Raw genomic sequence first — 22,046 nt, forward strand, 5'->3', positions numbered from 1 at the left:
GATAGGGTGAGATGGAGTAGGGAGGGAGGAGGCTCGTGCGGAGTATTAACATCGGCACTGAATTGCCTGTTTTTGGGCAGTAAATTCGATGTAGTTCTACGATAAACGAAAGTGTTCAACGAAAATGAAAATAAAAACACTTTTTTTAACGAGATGATTTTTCTCCCAGGTTTCTCACCACAGCCTGAGGTGTCAGCCGTGACTCAGTGGTGGCATTCTCGCCTCGAGTCAGAAGGTCATGGGTTCAAGTATCACACCAGAGACTGGAGCACATAATCCAGGCTGACACTCCCAGTGCAGTACTGAGGGAGTGCTGCACTGTCGGAGGTGCCGTCTTTTGGATGAGACGTTAAACCGAGGTCCCGCCTGCCCTCTCAGGTGGATGTAAAAGATCCCACTGCACTATTTCGAAGAAGAGCGGGGGGAGTTCTCCCCGGTGTCCTGGGCCAACATTTATCCCTCAACCAACATCACTAAAAAACAGATTATCTTATCATTATCACATTGCTGTCTGTGGGATTTTGCTGTGCACAAATTGGCTGCTGCGTTTCGTACATTAGAACAGTGACTACACTTCTCAACGTGGCTGTAAAGCGCTTTGGGACGTCCTGAGGTTGTCCAAGGTGCTATATAAATGCAGGTCCTTTTTTTATGAAGCAGTGCGTCAAGTGAGATCAGCTGATTCAGCAGAGGCCAAGGGTCGAACCTGGTCCCTTCCTGGTCTGTGTGTGGCTCATTGCCGGGTGATCACTTGCCCACTGAGCAATGGGGAGTGGGGGAGCTTTAGATAGAGGCCAGGCAATTATCCCACCAAGTTAATGTGACGCTGGAGCTTTGAGTGTCATAAGCAAACAACATTTTGTGGTGAGTAAGTTATTCACTTAATGGAAATTGACTGTAACATTAAAACAAAATGAAGCAATATTAGAGGTGTTGATATCTTGTGCCACAGGCATCAGCGATATCATCACTTTAACGTCCTCAGTGAATCTCAAAGCAATCATCTTTCTGATCCTCACGGAGCATTCGTATATAATTTGCACATTAATAGAACCGCATCCCTCTGATTAATATAAAACATATCAATCATTGCTGCTGGGGGATTGGGCCTAACACGTGAATATTCAATCTCTGCCGACACTCTGGGGAACCTCTGTCTGCAGAACAGCTTGCAGGTCACTAAGCAATGAACCGAAACTCCGATCTCTTACTATTACCATCAAACGGAGCACAGCGCCCTAGACAAAGCGGCCTGGTGACCTGAGGGGAGGAGGGGGGAGGGGGGAAGGGGTCAAAATCTTTAGCCCTGTTTAGACTACAGCTGTGAACCTGCGTTATTGGTGAACTCTGTGACGATACGCAGTGATACTGAGGCTGTTTACTCCAGCCTTAATCTGGAGATGATCTCCTTCCACTCTGCCCCTTGCTGGGGTTTGGTTCGATGGACACCATTTGCCCTCCATGTACCTCGCCCAAGTGTCTATCCTTTATTGATGACCGTAGGCGTTGTGTATTGGGTGGTTATTCAACTGTGTAGGGCATCGCACACAGGCTGTTTACATTGCTAAAACCAGCCCGCCTCATCCCACGTTTTTATGGGATTCTGCCAATGGGATAAGGAAGCCAGTTCGAGCAATGCAAATGTTGTGGGGGGGGGTGAGGGTGGTGAAGAGGAGGTGGAGGCAACACACTGACATCACTCTCCCGCAAACTACAGAAGCATCGCACGTAAAAGTGCAGCGTGGTGGAGAACTATCTGCCCTCTCGGCTGGCAATGTCACGGGACATTGAGATAACATAACAGGAGCACAGTAGAAATGTTAAGTTCATTGTTTTTGGAGACTTCTGTTCATCAGGAGATTCACCTCAAGCTGATTACAAATCTAAACATCCTGAAGTTCTCGGTAGGCAGGAAGATATGACCTCTGACCTTGATTAGTTTGGCAATTGAATGACCTCCGGTGGTTTCACTGAATCAGGGTGGAGGGAAGTGTTAACAATGTGAACGGCTACACTGCTCCAAGATAGATGGTCTCTGTAAAAGCTACATTTTATATTTATGTAAAAGCAAAGAAAGAATTGCATTTATATAGCGTCTTTCACAATCTCAGGACATCCCAAAGTGCTTAACAGCCAATGAAGTACTTTTGAAGTGTAGTCACTGTTGTAACGTAGGAAATGTGGCAGCTAATTTGCGCACAGCAAGATCCCACAAACAGCAATGTGATAATGACCAGATTATCTGTTTTTTTTTAATGATGTTGGTTGAGGGATAAATATTGACCAGGACACCGGGGAGAACTCCCCTGCTCTTCTTTGAAAAGTGCCATGGGATCTTTTACATCGACCTGAGAAGGCAGACGACCTCTGTTTAACGTCTCATCCGAAAGACGGCACCTCCGACAGTGCAGTGCTCCCTCAGTACTGCACTGGAGCGTCAGCCTGGATTTTGTGCTCAAGTCCCTGTTTTGTTTAAAAAGAACAGAATGTCGCCCCGCAATGATTTGTTGAGTGAAGAGATCACCTGCGTTGAACAGAGCCACTCAGACCCCAATGGTAACACGATTTGTACCCCAGCCTGTGCTGACTCAGATAATGTGCTCACCCCAGTTGGCCTCAACGTCCCAGATTAGAGGGGGGGGGGGGAAAATCAGGCAGGGTTATCATTCCAGGAGGAGAGGCTTAGGTGTGGCTGTGATGCTCTGTACGGTCAAATAGCCTACTGACACTCACTGCCGTGGCTCACACATGAATAATGGCCACTCGGGCAAGGTGCACAAGGCGTCTGCGAACAGTATCTCAGCAAAGAGTCAATCCCGTCGGGAGAGGATGGGAGCAAATTAGCAAAGATAGAAAATAGCGTAATAAGAAAGGGACGTGGGCATCGCTGGCAAGGCCGGCATTTATTGCCCATCCCTAGTTGCCCCTTGAGAAGGTGGTGGTGAGCCGTCTTCTTGAACTGCTGCAGTCCGTGTGGTGACGGTTCTCCCACAGTGTGGTTAGGAAGGGAGTTCCAGGATTTTGACCCAGCGACGATGAAGGAACGGCCGATATATTTCCAAGTCGGGATGGTGTGTGACTCGGAGGGGAACGTGCAGGTGGTGTTGTTCCCATGTGCCTGCTGCCCTTGTCCTTCTAGGTGGTGGAGGTCGCGGGTTTGCTGAAGAAGCCTTGGCGAATTGCTGCAGTGCATCCTTTAAGCTCCTTTAAGCGATGAGAACAACAATGTATTTCTAAATGATTCTCTTCAGTGTGAGTTACTGAAATCCAATTATGGGAAGCCCATTTGATGCTCGACAAGATGGACACCACCAGTGTTTTTACCATGGGTCAAATACTCTGTTTCCATTGGGGAATTCTTGTTGCATTCAAGTTGAAAACTGGCAAAACCCATGATTTATATTCATCAAATTGAAGTGCCAAGTGTGGGCGGCTCTGGGAAATGAACTCGCCACCTAAGAGGCAGTGCGAGAGAAACTTCCAGAAGCTGCTTGGGACGGTGCAGCACCATGGTGGTTTAATTAGAATCACCTTATTTGAGCGCTTCAGGTGCGTCTGGGGATTAGGAGCGTTAGGTCATTGCCTGAAAAAGAGAAATATTAATGGTTAGAGGGAGCACGCAGGAGAGTGGCGATTAGACGAGTTAGTTCATGTAGCGAGGAAGTACTGGTGCGGACTTGATGGGCCAAATGGCCTGCTTCTGTGCTGTAATATTGCTGTGATCTTGTGAGTTAGTTAATCTTCGCTGGCAGCAGGAGTTACGGTGCTAAATTCAGCCTCCAAAACCTGGTCTAAGGTAGGGGATGAGGAAAATCCTGGCTGGTTCCTGCTCCTGATTGCTATCCAATCACCCCTGCTGGGAAGTGCATGGCTGGGAATTTCCTGCGAGGTGCTCCTGATCCACCATTGCAACTTGGCCAGAATTGCGGCGGTGGGGCAGGACCAGCTCTGAGGAAATTCCCAGGCCATGTGTCTGGATGAGGAAAGGATCGGGCCTGTTTGTGGGGCATCCACTGCTCAATTAACCTGTCAACACTCACTGTCTAGCCTCACGCAGTAGAATAGCCAGTTGGATGGGGTAACGAAGAACAGCTGGCCCCACCGAAACCTCAGAGCCGACATTTGAGTGCATGCTCATGGCACAGAGCCTCACCCACCAGGATCATGTACTGAGAAATGGTGGGTGGAATGGAGAATTGCAGGGAACTCACCCTTAGCCTTTCCAAACTGGTGAGGGTCTGTGCCGTGAATGTGCACTCGCAGAATTGGCCATTGTATCCCAGCAAAACTTGGGGGTGAACGTTTTTTTATGTGCTTGGTTAAAGAAGAGGCCCGAGCGCTGATTATGTTCCTATTGTTTTGTGTGCAAATAGTATCCAACTTGTCAGACTTGGCTCACTCCTGCCTCTGAGTCAGTAGGTAATGGGTTCAAGTCCCACTCCAGAGACTTGAGCCCATAATCTAGGCCAACATTTATCCCTCAACCAACATCATTATAAACAGATTATTTGGTCATTATCACATTTATTTCTCATCTACATGCTGCCCCTCGGCAACATCATTCGAAAACATGTCAGGTTCCACATGTACACTGACAACACCCAGCTCTACCTCACCACCACCTCCCTCCACCCCTCCACCATCTCTCATTTGTCACATTGTTTGTCCAACATCCAGTACTGGATGAGCAAAAATTTCCTCCAACTAAATACTGGGAAGACTGAAGCCATTGTCTTTGGTCCCCGCCACAAACTCCGTTCCCCAGCCACCGACTCCATCCCTCTCCCTGGCCACTGTCTGAGGCTGAACCAGACCTTTCGCAACCTTGGCGTCCTATTCGACCCTGAGATGAGCTTCCGACCACATATCCACTCCATCACCAAGACCGCCTACTTCCACCTCTGTAACATCGCCTGTCTCTGCCCCTGCCTCAGCTCATCTGCTGCTGAAACCATCATCCATGCCTTTGTTACCTCTAGAGTGGACTATTCCTTTGATCTCCTGGCTGGCCTCCCATCTTCCACCCTCCATAAACTTGAGCTCACCCAAAACTCTGCTGCCCGTATCCTAACTTGCACCAAGTCCCGTTCTCCCATCACCCCCTATGCTCGCTGACCTACATTGGCTCCCGGTCTGGGAACGCCTCGATTTTAAAAGTCTCATCCTGGTTTTCAAATCCCTCCATGGCCTCGCCCCTCCCTACCTCTGTAACCTCCTCCAGCCTACAACCCTCAGAGATCTCTGCGCTCCTCCAATTCTTGCCTCTTGCGCATCCCCGATTTTAATCGCTGCACCTTTGGTGGCCGTGCCTTCAGCTGCATTGGGCCTAAGCTCTGGAATTCCCTCCCTAAACCTCTCCAGCACTCTACCTCTCTCTCCTCCTTTAAGATGCTCCTTAAAACCTACCTCTTTGACCAAGCTTTTGTTCACCTGTCCTAATACCTCCTTATGTGGCTTGGTGTCAAGTTTTGTTTGTGAAGCACCTTGGGACATTTTACTATGTTAAAGGTGCTATGTAAATACAAGTTGTTGTTGTGGGATCTTGCTGTGCGCAAATTGGGTGCCGGATTTTCCAACATTACAATGTGACTACACTTCAAGAGTACTTCATTGGCTGTAAAATGCTTTGGGACATCCTGAGGTTGTGAAATGGCGATATAAATGCAAGTTCTTTCTTTAATTGCAAGAAAAAAACGAAGGAAAAACAAATAAATCATTTAGAAAATTCGCCTTTTTTGCCCCATAATTCTCTGCTGACATGTCAGTAACCACCGTTCACCTGTTAAACCCATAACACACCTCCAACTTGCACCCTACCTGATCCTTGCCTCTTCTTGCACCTGCCTTGATCCCCGCTGTCTTGGTAAGGGTGCTACATTAATGGCACAGGAGGAGATTGCATAGCCTCCTTAGCATCTACTTTACATCCAATATAGCCGTAACAAACGCTGAGATAGGAGGTCTTTCAACCTTTCCTAGATGCTTAGTACTTTTTTCAAAGAATTGAATTAACCTATGCCTTGTAGCCCCCCAACTCTCATTCTATTTTCTGAATTATTTCCCTTTAGTTCCTCAGCTGACAGCAACCAATTCAGCTGCCACGTTTCCTACATTACAATAGAGACTACACTTCAAAGGTACTTCAATGGCTGTGAAGCTCTTTGGGACCATCCTGAGGCCGTGAAAGGTGCTATATACACCAGTGCAGTACTGAGGGAGTGCTGCACTGTTGGAGTTGCTGTCTTTCGGATGAGATCTTAAACCGAGGCCCCGTTTGCCCTCTCAGGTGGATGTAAAGCATCCCACGGCAGTATCTTTCGAAGAGGAGCATGGGAGTGCTCCCCGGTGTCCTGGCCAATATTTATCCCTCAACCAACACCTAAAGCAGATTATCTGGTACATTATCACATTGCTGTTTGTGGGACCTTGCTGTGCAAATTGGCTGCCCCATTTCCTACATTACAACAGTGAATACACTTCAAAAAGTACTTCATTAGTTGTAAAGCGCTTTGGGATGTCCTGAGGTCATGGAAGGCGCTATAGAAAGTTCTTTTTACGGGTCAGTGTAAGTCCTTTAAAGTTTAAATCCCTGTGACCGAGTGGATCGATCACTCCTTCCCCATGAGAATTTGAAACTTTGGCTACAGAAATTTAGGCTGCTCCGTGGGCAGGTGGAACCCTTCTGGGAACCCACCAAATCAGGCCGGCCCTGGGATATTTGCAGAGGTCCCAAGCATGTAAACCCCATCAATCCAAATTTACCCTGGCGAACTTGGCTACAGGAACCGCTGGGCTTGGAGTGATGATCACAAAATACAGAAAGTTGAAAAAGGATTAGCTTAGATCCCAAAATGGGCTGAATGGCCATTTCTCATCCTGATGTACTCACAACTGTGAAACAATCAAACTCAAGATGTTTTGATCCAAGGTTACAAAGCAAAATTTATTGTTCCTGCCTTCATCCACCTCGCTTCCTCTAGGAGCTGTGCCATTTACTTTTCCATGGTCACTTTTTGTATGGTGTTGTGGAGGCTGTGATGAGCCAGCTTCCCTACAGCCTACTGGGTAAAGGTACCGCCTATCGAGTGTTGTACCAAAATCCTACAGACAAAAGGTTAATGTTCAATCTGAGCTGAGTTAGTTGATCTCAGCTGGGCCTGCAATTAGCCTCAGTACCATTTGGCTAGGGAGAGGAAAATCAGCCAGAATTCCTCCCCCCGAGTGCTATTCAGAGTTTATGGTGGGAAGCGGATGTGTGTGGACAAAGGGAGAGAATTGGACGGGGCTCGGCTGAGATGCCTCCCTTGATCGACTAGCCTGCTAACGCAGTAAGAATGGCCATATAGCCAAGGTAGCAGGAGGGCCTCTGGTACCTGTGGAACTGTACCTCGGCTAGAGAAAGGAGGGCAGAAAACTGGAAATCAGGTGCTGTCTGGTTTTCTTTCTCTCCCTCTCAGCACCTCTTTTACACTTCACATTTGTTTCTCAAGTTCGGTTTGTCGTCTGTACATCAGAGGTCAAATGCAAGTGGTCTGACCTCAGCGCACCTGTAAGCTACAACATAGCAGAAAGACAAATTTTACTGACGGAGGTGAGACATTTATAGCTGTCCTTGGTGACAGTCACAGGCCTAAACAAACATACACTGTGGGAGGAGGGCATCATTAACACTCGAACTCGCCAGAAAGATGAAAAGCCATGTTCTGGGCAAACAATGTTTTTTATTTATGGTAATGCCATCTATACACTGTACATTCAGTCACTGTGTCCATTGCAAACTGTGGTTTTTGCATTGCTATTTCATACATATCTCATCAAGTCCTTTATTTTACAATATTACTGGTGGAAAAGGCAGGGAGTGGAACGGTGGAAAGGGGAAAAGGGCAGACAGGTACACAGCGTAGTAGATAAATAAGCCGAGCAAGTTTTTTTTGTTTAGGCATTTATAAACAAGAAAAGCATACATTTATTATTACATAAAAATAGTTCTAAAGATTGGAAATTAAGTTGCTTATTTTAGCAGCAGCTTATGTATGAAAAAAAAATCAATTATAAATATGCTGAAATGCATAGACACGATGGGGAATCCTGCTGGCTGATGTGGAAGGAGAAAGCAGTAAAAAGGCCCAAATATAGTGTCATTCAAGATCAACTGTTTCAAATAACAATTTTTCTTTTTTTTTTGAAAATTATTCCAAGGAGTAAAAATCTGATGTGTTTTTTTTTTAAAAACAGCCTTTAGGGTGGGAAACAAAAAATATTGAAGACAGATTTCTTAAACACCAACAAAAATAAAAATGGAAAGAGTTGAGGGGGGGGCAGGGTTGGGAGGAGGAAACCATTTCGAAGAGATTCTTCATGAGCTATTACTCACTGCAGTAATTCAGGCAATAACACAATCCAATAACAAAACAACTATGACATTTTAAAGTTTGGAGAGAAGAAAAAAATGTAAGTGAGCACAATATACACTTATAATACATAGCATAAAATGAAAAAAGTATTTACAGGGTTTTTTTTGTACATTGGCTAGCTCGTAGTGAAGCAGTTTAAAATGATTACTGGGTTTTTATGCCAATAGGGTCCCCTTGAATAGCAGGCCCGTGGCTTTTATTCAAAGTGTGAGTTTATATTTGATTTCCATAATAAAAAATAATCCCTTGTTACCATATGGAAATAACTGGCACCAGCTGACCAACAAACAACAGCCAATGGGAATAGTAGAATCAAAATGGAGACTGCACCATAAAATAATAGATTATTGTATTACAGTGTGTTAAGGATTAAAATACTGCTTTACATGTTATGTATACATTACTTAAAAAAATGACAACCCACGCACACCACACACAAAGAAAACTAACCAGTATAAAAAAATTACAAATAAAAAACTACATTAACATAAAAATATGAAAAACACTATATGTTGTTATTATTTGTTGTAATCAACCCTTTTCTGTGCTTTTCTCTCATCTGCATGCAAAACTCTACAAGATTTAACTAAAGCTATTTGAACAAAAAACTTTTTTTCCCATCAAGTAACTCTGGACGTTATTGGTGCAAAAACCCAGCTGTAGTTAGCTGCCCCTCAGGTATAAAGCATTATTGCTGAAGAATGTTTTCATTTAAAAAACTTTTTTTTTCCTGAATTTTTTTTTTTGCTTTTTCTTTTTCCCCCACAATTTATTTGAAACTCTCGTGTTAAAAGTAATGTGAATCATCACGACTGACTGAACAATAAGCGGCTTACAAAAAGAACACAGAACGAAAAGACATTTCTTCTGCCAGGAGAGTCAGTAGCTACTAATATACGTCTCCTTTTTGCATTACTGTATCAAACAAAAAAAAAGGTCAAAAAAACAACTGCATGAGACACCAGGAAAGGAGAGATAATGACATATAAGGCTGATTTTTTTTTTGCATATTATATAAACATAAAACCCCTTAAATATACAAGTTTTAATGCCCGTTAAAGAGTACTGTATGGTAGAAATATTGAAACTCCATGCATATGAAAGATATCGAGTCTTCTCATTAAGAAAAAAAACAGATAAAGCAGAAATATCCCACATAATTGCATAAACATGATCTATGTTCCATTTGCATTGCACTCATGACGGGGGAATTGTGTGTGTGTTTTTTTGTGTTAAAATTTGTTTTCACAAAGTAGTGAAGCCGGATCCCATGAGGAGGTGGGACTGTCACAATCCAGGGTCACACCTTTACAGAAGTTTACAATGTTCACCCTATTTCCTCTAGATTTTCGTTTTACATCATACACACCCCACAACTCTTGAGTTGCCCTGGCAACTTTTCGGATTGATAGCTTTCATTTGTACCTAAATTCTAAAGACCCGCCTCTTAAATCTCACAGTAACAATGGCTATTATACTGGATTCATGCAGAATATCTTAAAACATTTAAAAAAAAAATTTTTTTATTCATTCCATGTGATAAATATATTTTTTAGCCTTATTAATGAAACACAGCAGCGGGTGTCTTTTAAGTATTAAGAGAGTAAAACATATGAATGTAGTTTATATCATCAGAGCATTACACTAACATCAGATTACTAGATCTTATTGGGTCCTACATGGGCTTTGGAGAAAATTCAGCAGGCGCAGAACATACGTTTGTAGTATTTCTTGCCACCATCGTTTCCCCCCCACCCACCCCGTTCACAACTGGTTCGCTTGCTACACGGATCCTCAGCAGGGCGAGCCAAGGTGGATATCTCAGTGCCGCAGAATGGTAAGGAGCAGGTTCGTGTTGTGGTTCCTGATTTTGGCTGGGCTACGAAAATCAGAGGGTGAAGTCAACGCTGTACTGCCCTGGCATGGCTGGTGACAGTGGCACTGACGACGTATACCTGTGATCAGATCACATTCCTGCTTTGTTCCAGGACAGAAAATGCAGCACAGTTCTTGGAGGGGGGGGTGGTGGTGCGGGGAGTGGGAGGTTTATAGTGGGGGAATAAAAACCTTTAAATATATAAAAGGGGGAACAAAAAAAGTGCAGCAAGCCAGAAATACCAAAGTTCTTGCTTCCTCTATGATGGAATACCTCACATCTATTTGGTAATAAATCTGGGAGCCTGAATGTAGAACTGACACAGTTCATGCAACTGAGGAACAGCAAAGGAAAAAAAATACAGAAGTTTCCCCATGCCCACCACCCCCCCAAGAAAGTGAATTAAAATACAACAAATTCCTCTTAGCAGTAAGAAGGATTTATATAGTGAAATCAAATTTGTTCTGAGCAGAAGTTGTGCCTATGCGAATTCAGCCCTATTGCAGCTTGTTTGACAAAAGTGACGTTTGCTTGTATAAAAAAGCAAGTAGTCCTATCACTGATCCTTAAGGGAGCACCGTGTATATATATATATATATATATATTTAACTATCAAGGTACCCAATTGATCCTGTACTCCGCAAATGTTAGTTCAGCGAACCGAATGAATCACTGAACAGTACAAAGCCAAAAAAAACAAAATAACAACCAACAAACAACAGAACAGAAAAAAAATATACAATAATACCAGTGAACAAAGGAGCAACTGTAAATACTGTGAACAGAGAAAAGCAGCAGTTACAACAAGCTGCTTTTATTAAATTTATCGGTTGCAAAACGTATATTTTGGAATGGCGTCCCAATTATAACGATTTTTTGTTGTCGTTGCATGTAATCTCTTAACAACTGTCTCAGTTTTCTTCGTCTTATTTCTATCTTCCTCCATCCATTTTCTTCTTTTAACTGAAGTGCGCTGGAATTAGAATCGCATTCTGAACGCATCCATATATCACTTCTCTCAAACAAAAACAAAACAAAACAAAATTTCAAGTCTTTCCGTGTAATGCTCTGTCGCTGATAAGGCCAAGCAAGTTTTTAACATCCCCTCCAGCTGAAAAAAATCCAACTAAAGATAGGAGGGAGGGGGGAAAAGAAAATGTCTTTGAAAGTCTCCATGCGCCATTTTTTCTTTTGTTTAAAGGAGGGGGTTTGCAGTAAAGTTGTTTCATGGCTTCCGATTTGACTTGTGGTGAAGTTCTTGAAACAAAAAAAAAACGGAAAGTGTTGGGGAGCATCTGTGTCACCAGCCGACACAACAGACAGTCCTGGGGGAACGCACGAGAAATATCAAGGGAGAAAGTAAAACTTTTCATAACAACTGCACGTAATTCAAACTTGTTTTAAAATCAAGTCTTCTGCTTTCAAAACAGTTTTTTGTTTCTATACTTCAATAGCTTATTACAAAAGTAGAATCTGAAGAGTTCTGTAAATCAACCAGAGAAAGCACTGTCGCACCTCCCCAACCCTTTTTGTTCCTCCTCCCTTTTAGTTTATTTGGTACTATATTTGACAGTTGTCCAGGAATCCTGTACACCGTATGATGCGTTGTAGAAAAAAAAAACTAAATTTCAGAAAAAAAAAAATCCTTGGTGCTGTCACTAACCGCAGTAAAGTATGTCAGGAACAGTTTAGTATTTGAAGTCTGGCAGGATGACAGGCACACATTTTCTGTGCTGTGCTGTGTCATTTAGGGGAGGGTAGTTTCAGTGCGTGAAGTAACATTCTTTCTCCGAAAACAGTCAACTCTTGCATCCTCCGTGTGTGAGTGTGCGTGTGTATGTGTATGTATGAATATGTACACATACATTCACACACACATGCACACAGACACAGTTTTCTGTATTTTCTTTTAAATTTCACTGTCTTTTGAAACCACTTTGCTGGTGGTGGAGTTGCTTGGTTTCAGCCAGAGTTGTTCCTGAAGCTCTTTCACCATTTTTTCCAAGTGTTCCCGTGCCTCTCGCTCCCGAAGGAGGTCAGCACGCAGCTGTTCCCGATCCGCCTCAGCATGTTGTAACTTGACCTGCAACTCTTCAATCTGAAAAATAAAAAAGTGATGTAGAATAAAATAAACATTGTTGATTCTGAATAAAATGTACATATTCTATTCAATGACGCAAGGAACTACTGGGTTAGTGAAGGTGCATTGCAGGATGGAAGGTCTATTGTATGAGTGGTCACAGTGCTGATACATACTCCAAGTTATGGTACGGAACAGAAGATAAACACACGTCCAAGATGCTCCCTTACTAACTTTTAAAAATTCAGTAAACAGTTAATCATCTGAAGGCTGTTTCACGATAGTGCAACATAGACACATTAACCAGGTTTATACAGACCTGCCATTCTTAGTTTTTATTTTTTTTGATAAGATTTTCAAAACTGGTAATAATTTTGTGGAAAGCATTTCCACTCCAGGGACTGTCATATCATTACACCCTTCTACAATAGGTTTTGCGCCTTAGCATTCCCACAAAGAACATGAAGTAGAAATAACAGAGCCAGCACTATGGACCGATCTCTGATTGAAAAATATGGTGTATCACAAGTTATTATGACAGACTATTTAGTTACATCTTGGTTATCAGCAACAGCTAATGCGGGTCTTATGGGTGCCTTTGGACTCTTGTTAGCTGTTCCCTCTCCCCACCTGCCATGTTTAGCACGGTCTTTTTCTCACAAGATAATTGATGTGTATGTGAGGGTATAATTGGCTTGCAACTGAGGATACTAGTACAATATAACGAACAATCCTCGGCTCAGCTGCAACTCTAGGTCAGGCCTGTGCCTTAGTACGCCAGCACTGCTAGTTTGACAATTAAATCTTAATTAGATGAGACTGCAGCCAATACAACACGTGGAAGAAATAGGTGAAAATGGTAATATGAATAGATGGCAGAAAAGCTTAGTGTTGCTGGCAGGTGTAGATAATGTCAGAGACGTCACCATGGGAATATTTCATTATCGTACCTCCCTCCTAATTTTGTTTTATTATTATTTCCCCATTCTTTTTAGAGCATTACCCATCCAAAAGGGAAAACAGCAGGCTGCCACTGCTCTGTGACCAGCTGTTAGGAAGCGTGCCAAAGTGAGTAGCCAACCCATCCTCCTCCTCTCCCTGCGGGATCAACAGCACCTCCTGACCACGGCTGAAAATTCAATTTACAGCATCTTTCAATCCAACAGCCAAATAACATCTGTAACCCATAAAGAAACTAAAACAAGATAAATACTCGCAATGGATGACATTTTTCGTTTCAGTATCACATTATCACAGCTTGTGAAACTTACAGGCCGTGAAACTGAATGATTTAGATGGGGGGGGGGTCACAGCTGAGCCTGATTCTGCTCTCACCCACAATCCCAGAGACATGTACATTCAGCAGGGGCCAATGGACAGCAATCAGGGTGGGAACCCAGGGGTAGTGAGAACAAGTGTAGTGCCCCTGCCACTGCTGTAGATGAGATCAGTTAACCCAGCACAGACCAGGGATCCAACCTGGGTCATTTCTGGTCTGTGTGATTCAGGTATTCACTGTCTTAATCAGCTGAACCAACAATGGAGCAGCAATATCTTGATTCTTAACTAATTCTGCCCTAGTTTCTCTGTGAATATTTGTATCTCTGCGCTTGTATGTAATGCATATAGATGTGGATAGATGTATATATGCAGTGCATATAGATGTGGATAGATGTATATATGCAGTGCATATAGATGTGGATAGATGTATATGTGCAATGCATATAGATGTGGATAGATGTATATATGCAGTGCATATAGATGTGGATAGATGTATATATGCAGTGCATATAGATGTGGATAGATGTATATATGCAGTGCATATAGATGTGGATAGATGTATATGTGCAATGCATATAGATGTGGATAGATGTATATATGCAGTGCATATAGATGTGGATAGATGTATATATGCAGTGCATATAGATGTGGATAGATGTATATGTGCAATGCATATAGATGTGGATAGATGTATATGTGCAATGCATATAGATGTGGATAGATGTATATATGCAGTGCATATAGATGTGGATAGATGTATATATGCAGTGCATATAGATGTGGATAGATGTATATGTGCAATGCATATAGATGTGGATAGATGTATATGTGCAATGCATATAGATGTGGATCGATGTATATGTGCAATGCATTCAGCTATCCACACAGTATATACTGCATTATCCACACTCCTATTATCTGCCATCTCAATTATCCATCAACATTTTTGCAGGACATAATCTTGCATGAAATGTTGCCTCATTTGTTGTATGTATTTAAATGCCAGCTTGGCTCAGTTAGTAGCACGCTCATCTCAGATTCAGTAAGGGTGTGGGTTCAAACCCTGCCCCAGAACTTGAGCACATAATCTTGGCCCCCAATTTGCACTATCCATCAGAGCAGTGCTCTCTGTCACAGAGGGAGGCGGAAGTTCCATTGTAGTACAAATAATTACCTTGAAAATTATCTTTGGCGAGCAAAATATAATACACAACAGCTCCACTGAGAAGAGGGTGGCTTTCGTGATTCTATTCTAAGCAGTTTCACACGCCTTCGATGCGGTCTCTGCACAAGCTATACACTTAGAGGTACCCCAGGTCATTCAGTTTCACAGCACACTGTTCCACAAGCTGAAACCCTGTGATAACGTGACGTTAGAAAGAAAATGTTTGCTCAATGATAGTATTTATTTGCTCATGTTTCTGTGCCTAAACCTTTCCATACCCTTTCTTTGGGTGCGTGTTGTGTGTGAAATATACTGTAAACACTGCAGTATAGAACACAGCTGGATTGCAAAGAATGTCATCCCATTTCCCTCAACCAGAAATGTACTGTGGGTGACACCCATGTTGGAGTTCCTACTCAATTTTGTTTAGTCTGGCACAGTCACTCTCTGCAACTTCCCATGATGTTGAAAAGGAAATCTGCATCACTTCCTCTTTCCTCATTTGATTGTTAATGTCTTGAAGCTGCACTACTTTCCCCATTCCCAATCTTCTTGCTCATTTTTGGAAGTGAGGAGTGGGGCGGGTGGGGTGTTGAATGGTGTTTCAATCTTAACTCTTCCATACCTCATTATAAGCTATGTATACTATGTTACTCACTACTTGCAGCAAGAGGCACCTTGTTTCTCTATGGGAATAGTGAAATTGGACAGGAAAGTATATTTTCACAATATAGAGGATATTTTTGAAGGATAACCTGGTGATGCAGCATGTTGTACCAATGCCCTACACAACAGTGTGACAAAACCCAGGGTTCCGCCCAGCATCTGTTCTAAGCTATCGGAGGAGGTGCCGAGTTAAGGTGAGTGGCTTCCCCATGGAGAAGGCAGGGGTAGGGATTTCTTTTTAAAACTGGATAATGAGGTTCCCTGCATAGCTCAATTGGTAAAGTGAGAGTGAAACTAAGATGTAAAGACTAGAACCTGTCAGCTTCAATTCTTCTGTGCCAGAGTAGCAGTGGGGATATTAAAATTAGCCTCACCACATCTGGGGTGGGGAGGGGGAAATCAGCCACAGTGCCTGCTCTTGATCACAATCCAGTAACCATTGCTGGGAACCGTGCGTACGTGGGCGTCAGATAAGGACCAGGATATTTGGCTGATGTCCCCCTCCATTTAAAGCATCATTACCCCCGTTTACTAAAGGAGTGCTCCTCTTACCTCCACAAATATACTGCAGGCCGCTGCTGGCCTGGGCTTGCCACCCTCTGCTTGACTACCTCTCCCCAACCCCGGTCCTACCTGTGGGCCGTGCTGGCTCTCCACTGGAGCCGGCCGGAATCAGTAAGGCCCTGACCGGAGAACTGCATTGGGATGAACGATAGGCATCCACTGCTTTGCCTGTCTCGCTCAAATAAGGCCCGATGCCGAATTTGGCTCGCTGGTATATACGGGCGCGCGTTCGGAATGCGTTGGCCATTTCACAGCAGAAACTAACACGGGTTGAATTTCTCCCCCTCACATTCTAACTTAGATTTTAAGAATGTCGTTTGGAAAAGGTACTGGAAGATGGCAGTCTAATGTACCCCAGTATGAATCAGTAGCGTTAGAAGGTGGGGGGTGGGGAAGGAGAGCAGAAAATTGGAATAAACAGAAAAGAAAAACTGTAAAGTGTATCAATTCTTGTATTCCCCTGGCTTGCCTATCCTCTTGGTGAGGGAATGACGCACAGTAGAAAATTGGAATGAGTGGACACAGGGGGAGAAATTGGACCCGCACTGGTTTCCAGCATGAAATGGGTGGTGTGATCGGAACGCACGCCCTAAGGTGTCAGCTCGATCCAAGCTGGGCCTCGGGCTACATTTGTATTAAACAGGTGAGCTGCGGACGCCAGTCAGGCGATGAGGAGGGGCCAGGCCGGCTGCAGTACTTTTGTGGAGCCAGGAGGAGCATTCCCGTTTCGATCGGGGTCCAACAACCGGCGTTAGGACCCAATTTGCATATGCAAGGCGCCTAACGCCTATTTCAGGCGCATTTAGTAATCGCCCGCTTCCAATTTGGCTGCCGGTACACTTTTGGGGGAGATCAGGCACGGGAGATCGCGACCTGAAATTGGTCCTCTCCCAACACTGATATTACGCCTAAAAACGGGCACAATGATATTGAATTTCTCCCCCACGTAGTCAACAGAAGGCAACCAAGCTCAGAACCAACAGGGTGAAGTGTTTCACAAGTTCACAGTCAGAACACCCTGTGCTCGACAGAACTTAGTTGACCTCATCAGGGTTCCTCAGAAGTATCGAGACAGTGGTTTTCCTGTTCTCATAACTTTCAGTTTGTCAGCTGAAATGTGATAGAACATTCAAACAGTGCTTTTGCAATCTAAAGCATGGCGACAAACAAAACAAAAACAAAGCATAAGTGTGCGTTTGTGTTTAAAAATGTGACACTTTGGTCCCAATTACCTGCGCTGAATATTTGATCCTCAGTCGTCCAGCCTCACAGCCTTTGTCACAGACCCGGATTTGTTTTGCTTGTTCTAGTTCACGTTTTAGCCTTATCCGTGACTCGTTTGCCTCCTTCATTTTCTTCTCGTTCTCTGCTCGAAGACGCTCTATCTCTTTTCTCAAGTTGCGTTTAGCCTCTGTTGCTTCGCGTAGTTTCTCTTTCTTGGCAACACGGAGAAATTCAAGTTCCTACAGAGCAAAGAAATGCACAGAATTCAGTTAAGTGGAAAAGTAAAATGGGTTACGTTGGAAAACTAACCTTACAAATGACTGTTTAGGTAGAAAATTCGCACTCCAAAGGATGAAGGTACTCCACATATTAATTCGTCTGTATATAGTGAAGTATGCATTTGTGGTGAGGACATAATAGGTTTTGTTAATTCATTATTGCCACAAATGCTGAGGTAACGTTCTGCAGGCTCCTGCTCCCCTTTAACACCTCAGCCAAACTGGAATTCTTTATCTGTGAACTTAGATAGTGAGTGCTGGCTTGTTACTTGTTCATGGGAAGCTCAAAGCCATCTTTGCTGATTACTATGATCCAACAAATTGTGAGGGTCACGAATCTGGAATTTCTATAATCTGAGGGTCCATGTCAGGAGCACTAACTCATAAAATTTACACTTATTAGTACACCAGCACACTGCACTATTTGACTCCTTACGTTAGTTGTTAATCTGTCTGAGGACAGTTGATATAGGTTCACCATCTTTTCTATTTGTATATATTTTTCTGTCATTGAGCACCCTTTAACTTTATTCTTTTTCTAAATCCAAGTATCTTACAAGCAGTTTCTTCTCTCACCTGCTGTAGACTGCGCTTGGCTTGCAAAGCAGCATTCAGTTTCTCCTCTTGCTTTACTCGCATCTTAATGATTTCGTGTAAGAATTTCTCCTTGGCCTCCTTGGTGTCGATTCCATTGTCCAAGGCCTGCCTCAAGTGTTCTAGCTCCACTTCCAATCCACTGTTGTGTGTTTCCGTGTGGCCTGGAGTCTCAAATGCACCACTGGACCCAACTTGCACCCCAGGTGAGCTCAGGTCCTTTGCTGATGAGCCAGATGAAGTGAAGGAGGGAGAAGAAAGTGAAGACAACGATGATGTGACTGTAGGAAGAAAAAAACATTTGCATTATAATACATACTTATATATAGAGAGTTTACTTGTACAATGTGAGCACTTTAGAATTTTCTTGTGCAGCCATACTAAATACAAGAAAAAAATACTTGAAATTTCTATCCAATCCCACCCTTTCCTCTCTTTCACTAGGGAATTTATTTTACTTCTCTCCCATTCTCCTGAAAGCACTAGTTTATGCTGGGGTACAGTTCCGTGAATGCTGATCATCCTCTGGTACCTTGCTCAAGCAGCCATTCTTCATGTGTGAGCCTAGGCAGCGAGTGGAGGCATCACAGCTAAAGGCCAATCCTGTCCTCATACAGTGTCCACTCACACGCACTTTCTGGCACGAGTCAATGCACAGCTATCTAAAGTGAGACCTCTGACTGATTTTCCTCTCACGAGTCCATGGTGCTGAGGCCAACTGAAGTGCCCTCCTGCTGCTCCAGCTGAGATCAGGTAACACAGCACAAATCTGGCAGGTAAGGTCTAGTTGGGGGTCACTCCACATTGGCTGTCAGATGGCATTATCAAGTGGCATAAGTCAGCTTAAAGTTCACTTTTCTTCCTCTATCTGAGAAGTCTTGACTCCGAAGTTAAGCTTTGGGATACTAGGGAAAAAATTTGCAGGGCTACGGGGAAAGGGCAGGGGAGTAGGACTAATTGGATAGCTCTTTCAAAGAGCCGGCAGAGGCACTATGGGCCAAATGGCCTCCTTCTGTGCTGCATCTTTTTTTTATTCGTTCATGGGATGTGGGCGTCGCTGGCGAGGTCGGCATTTATTGCCCATCCCTAATTGCCCTTGAGAAGGTGGTGGTGAGCCGCCTTCTTGAACCGTTGCAGTCCGTGTGGTGAAGGTTCTCCCACAGTGCTGTTAGGAAGGAAGTTCCAGGATTTTGACCCAGCGACGATGAAGGAATGGCGATATATTTCCAAGTCGGGATGGTCTGTGGCTTGGAGGGGAACGTACAGGTGGTGTTGTTCCCATGTGCCTGCTGCTCTTGTCCTTCTAGGTGGTAGAGGTCGCGGGTTTGGGAGGTGCTGTCGAAGAAGCCTTGGCGAGTTGCTGCAGTGCATCCTGTGGATGGTTCACACTGCAGCCACGGTGCGCCGGTGGTATAGGGAGTGAATGTTTAGGGTGGTGGATGGGGTGCCAATCAAGCGGGCTGCTTTGTCCTGGATGGTGTTGAGCTTCTTGAGTGTTGCTGGAGCTGCACTCATCCAGGCAAGTGGAAAGTATTCCATCACACTCCTGACTCGTAGATGGTGGAAAGACTTTGGGGAGTCAGGAGTTGAGTCACTCACCGCAGAATACCCAGCCTCTGACCTGCTCTTGTAGCCACATTATTTATATGGCTGGTCCAGTTAAGTTTCTGGTCAATAGTGACCCCCAGGATGTTGATGGTGGGGGAATTCGGCGATGGTAATGCCGTTGAATGTCAAGGGGAGGTGGTGAGACTCTCTCTTGTTGGAGATGGTCATTGCCTGGCACTTGTCTGGTGCGAATGTTACTTGCCACTTATCAGCCCAAGCCTGGATGTTGTCCAGGTCTTGCTACATGCGGGCTCGGACTGCTTCATTATTTGAGGGGTTGCGAACGGAACTGAACACTGTGCAATCATCAGCGAACATCCCCATTTCTGACCTTATGATGGCGGGAAGGTCATTGATGAAGCAGCTGAAGATGGTTGGGCCTAGGACACTGCCCTGAGGAACTCCTACAGCAATGTCCTGGGGCTGAGATGATTGGCCTCCAACAACCACTGCCATCTTCCTTTGTGCTAGGTATGACTCCAGCCACTGGAGAGTTTTCCCCCTGATTCCCATTGACTTCAATTTTACTAGGGCTCCTTGGTGCCACTCTCGGTCAAATACTGCCTTGATGTCAAGGGCAGTCACTCTCACCTCACCTCTGGAATTCAGCTCTTTTGTCCATGTTTGGACCACGGCTGTAATGAGGTCTGGAGCCGAGTGGTCCTGGCGGAACCCAAACTGAGCATCAGTGAGGAGGTTATTGGTGAGTAAGTGCTGCTTGATAGCACTGTCGCGACACCTTCCATCACTTTGATGATGATTGAGAGTGGACTGATGGGGCGGTAATTGGCCGAATTGGATTTGTTCTGCTTTTTGTGGACAGGACATACCTGGGCAATTTTCCACATTGTCGGGTAGATGCCAGTGTTGTAGCTGTACTGGAACAGCTTGGCTAGAGGCGCAGCTAGTTCTCTGATTCTAGTATATGGACAGTTGATGCATTGATCCCTCTGCTATTTTAATGGTGGCATTAACTTGCATAATATAAATGAGTTAACACTCTGTTAAGCAAGCAGAGAGAGCAATTTCCGATGTACACTATTGTCCCATAATGTAACTTCAAAGTCCTTGTTTCTACACGTTGCTCCATCCTGTGGTCTCACCAGCTCACCCAATTGAGGCAAGTGAGTTTGAAGTGACAGTTGGCTCCTGCATTGTCTATTTTTTCCTTTTCTGGATCTCCTTGTGTTACTTACCAAACCCTGGCTGGGAAGGCAGGCAAATTGTTTGCACCAAAGCCATCTCAACTCAGTAGTTTAAAAACTTAAAACACAGCAACAACAGACAACTAACAGATACCAGTAAAGGTACAGATAACATCTTCATTCCATTGAGGGATCAGCAGAACACAGTTTCCCATTATTGTATGCAAATGATAAATGTATAAAAATTTTTTAGATCAGTTATACTGATGTATTTTCCACATCCATAGATAAAAATCTGATGGTACAGATGTAAAAATGACACATTACTTTGAAGAGCTTCTTCAATCCAGATTTTCCATGTGGGGAGGAGTCCTAGCTTGTCAGTTATGATGACAGACTACAGATTTTGTATCTAAAAGAAATAAACCAATGGCAGCTCCCACCATGATATTCCATGCTGATGCACAAACATACTTTGTGATAGAGTGGTAGGATGTGGGGTTTGACCCCAATGATTACCCAAGAGCCTCCTCGAGTTTGCATGTCTGGAAAGGGACAAACTGGAAGTAAAGCAAGTAAACTAATCACCTCAAAAACTGTACTGACAGGTCTGGACGCAGGCCATTCATTTTCTCTCTCGACAGAGGATGATGTGGGCTGGGGGAGGGGGAGGCTGAATTTAAAATATCTACGTGAATTAAACTTACATCCTTCTCTGCTTTCAACTTCCACTTCAGCATCTGAATCTTTGTCTTCAGAAGGAAACACGGCAGCAGGGGGAGCAGCGGCTTCCTGTTCTAGCTGTGATTCTGCAGTTGCTCTCCTTTTCCGAGGTCTATTAGCTTCATTTGGAGTCTCGATGTTCTGTGTGACTGCAGTGGCTGACGGCGACTGTTGTCCATTCCTCTGCTGGGGCAGTGGTGTCAGAGCTACGTTCGGTGCCACTGAACTCTCGTAACTTTTGTATGCGTAGAAACTATTGAGAGGGCACAAAACAAAACACAATTTTTAACCCTCAAATGATTATGACAAAAACTGTACCTGCTCTCAAAATGAGAATTTTTCTTGTCTTAAGTTCCCTGATGCGAATTGTTTTCTTTGTCTCTTACATATTGATAAAACTTGAGTCTCACATCTTAAAAGGTACAAGT

At 44.0% G+C, this 22,046-nt stretch overlaps 1 protein-coding gene across 1 annotated transcript in view; it reads right to left on the reverse strand.

Annotated features, from left to right (window-relative positions):
- Positions 1–7,701: 7,701 nt before the first annotated feature.
- skia (v-ski avian sarcoma viral oncogene homolog a) overlaps positions 7,702–22,046 on the reverse strand; it is a 153,838-nt gene continuing 139,493 nt past the window's right edge. Inside the window, exons 4-7 of the mRNA XM_067970241.1 lie at positions 21,603–21,871; positions 18,125–18,423; positions 17,279–17,509; positions 7,702–12,388 (exon numbers count right to left, since the gene is read on the reverse strand). Of these exons, the coding sequence (XP_067826342.1) occupies positions 12,200–12,388; positions 17,279–17,509; positions 18,125–18,423; positions 21,603–21,871 (988 nt within the window). The 3' untranslated portion in view covers positions 7,702–12,199. The remainder of the gene's footprint in view (positions 12,389–17,278; positions 17,510–18,124; positions 18,424–21,602; positions 21,872–22,046) is intronic.

This window comes from Heptranchias perlo, chromosome 32, assembly GCF_035084215.1.
Source record: "Heptranchias perlo isolate sHepPer1 chromosome 32, sHepPer1.hap1, whole genome shotgun sequence".
Classification (NCBI taxonomy): domain Eukaryota; kingdom Metazoa; phylum Chordata; class Chondrichthyes; order Hexanchiformes; family Hexanchidae; genus Heptranchias; species Heptranchias perlo.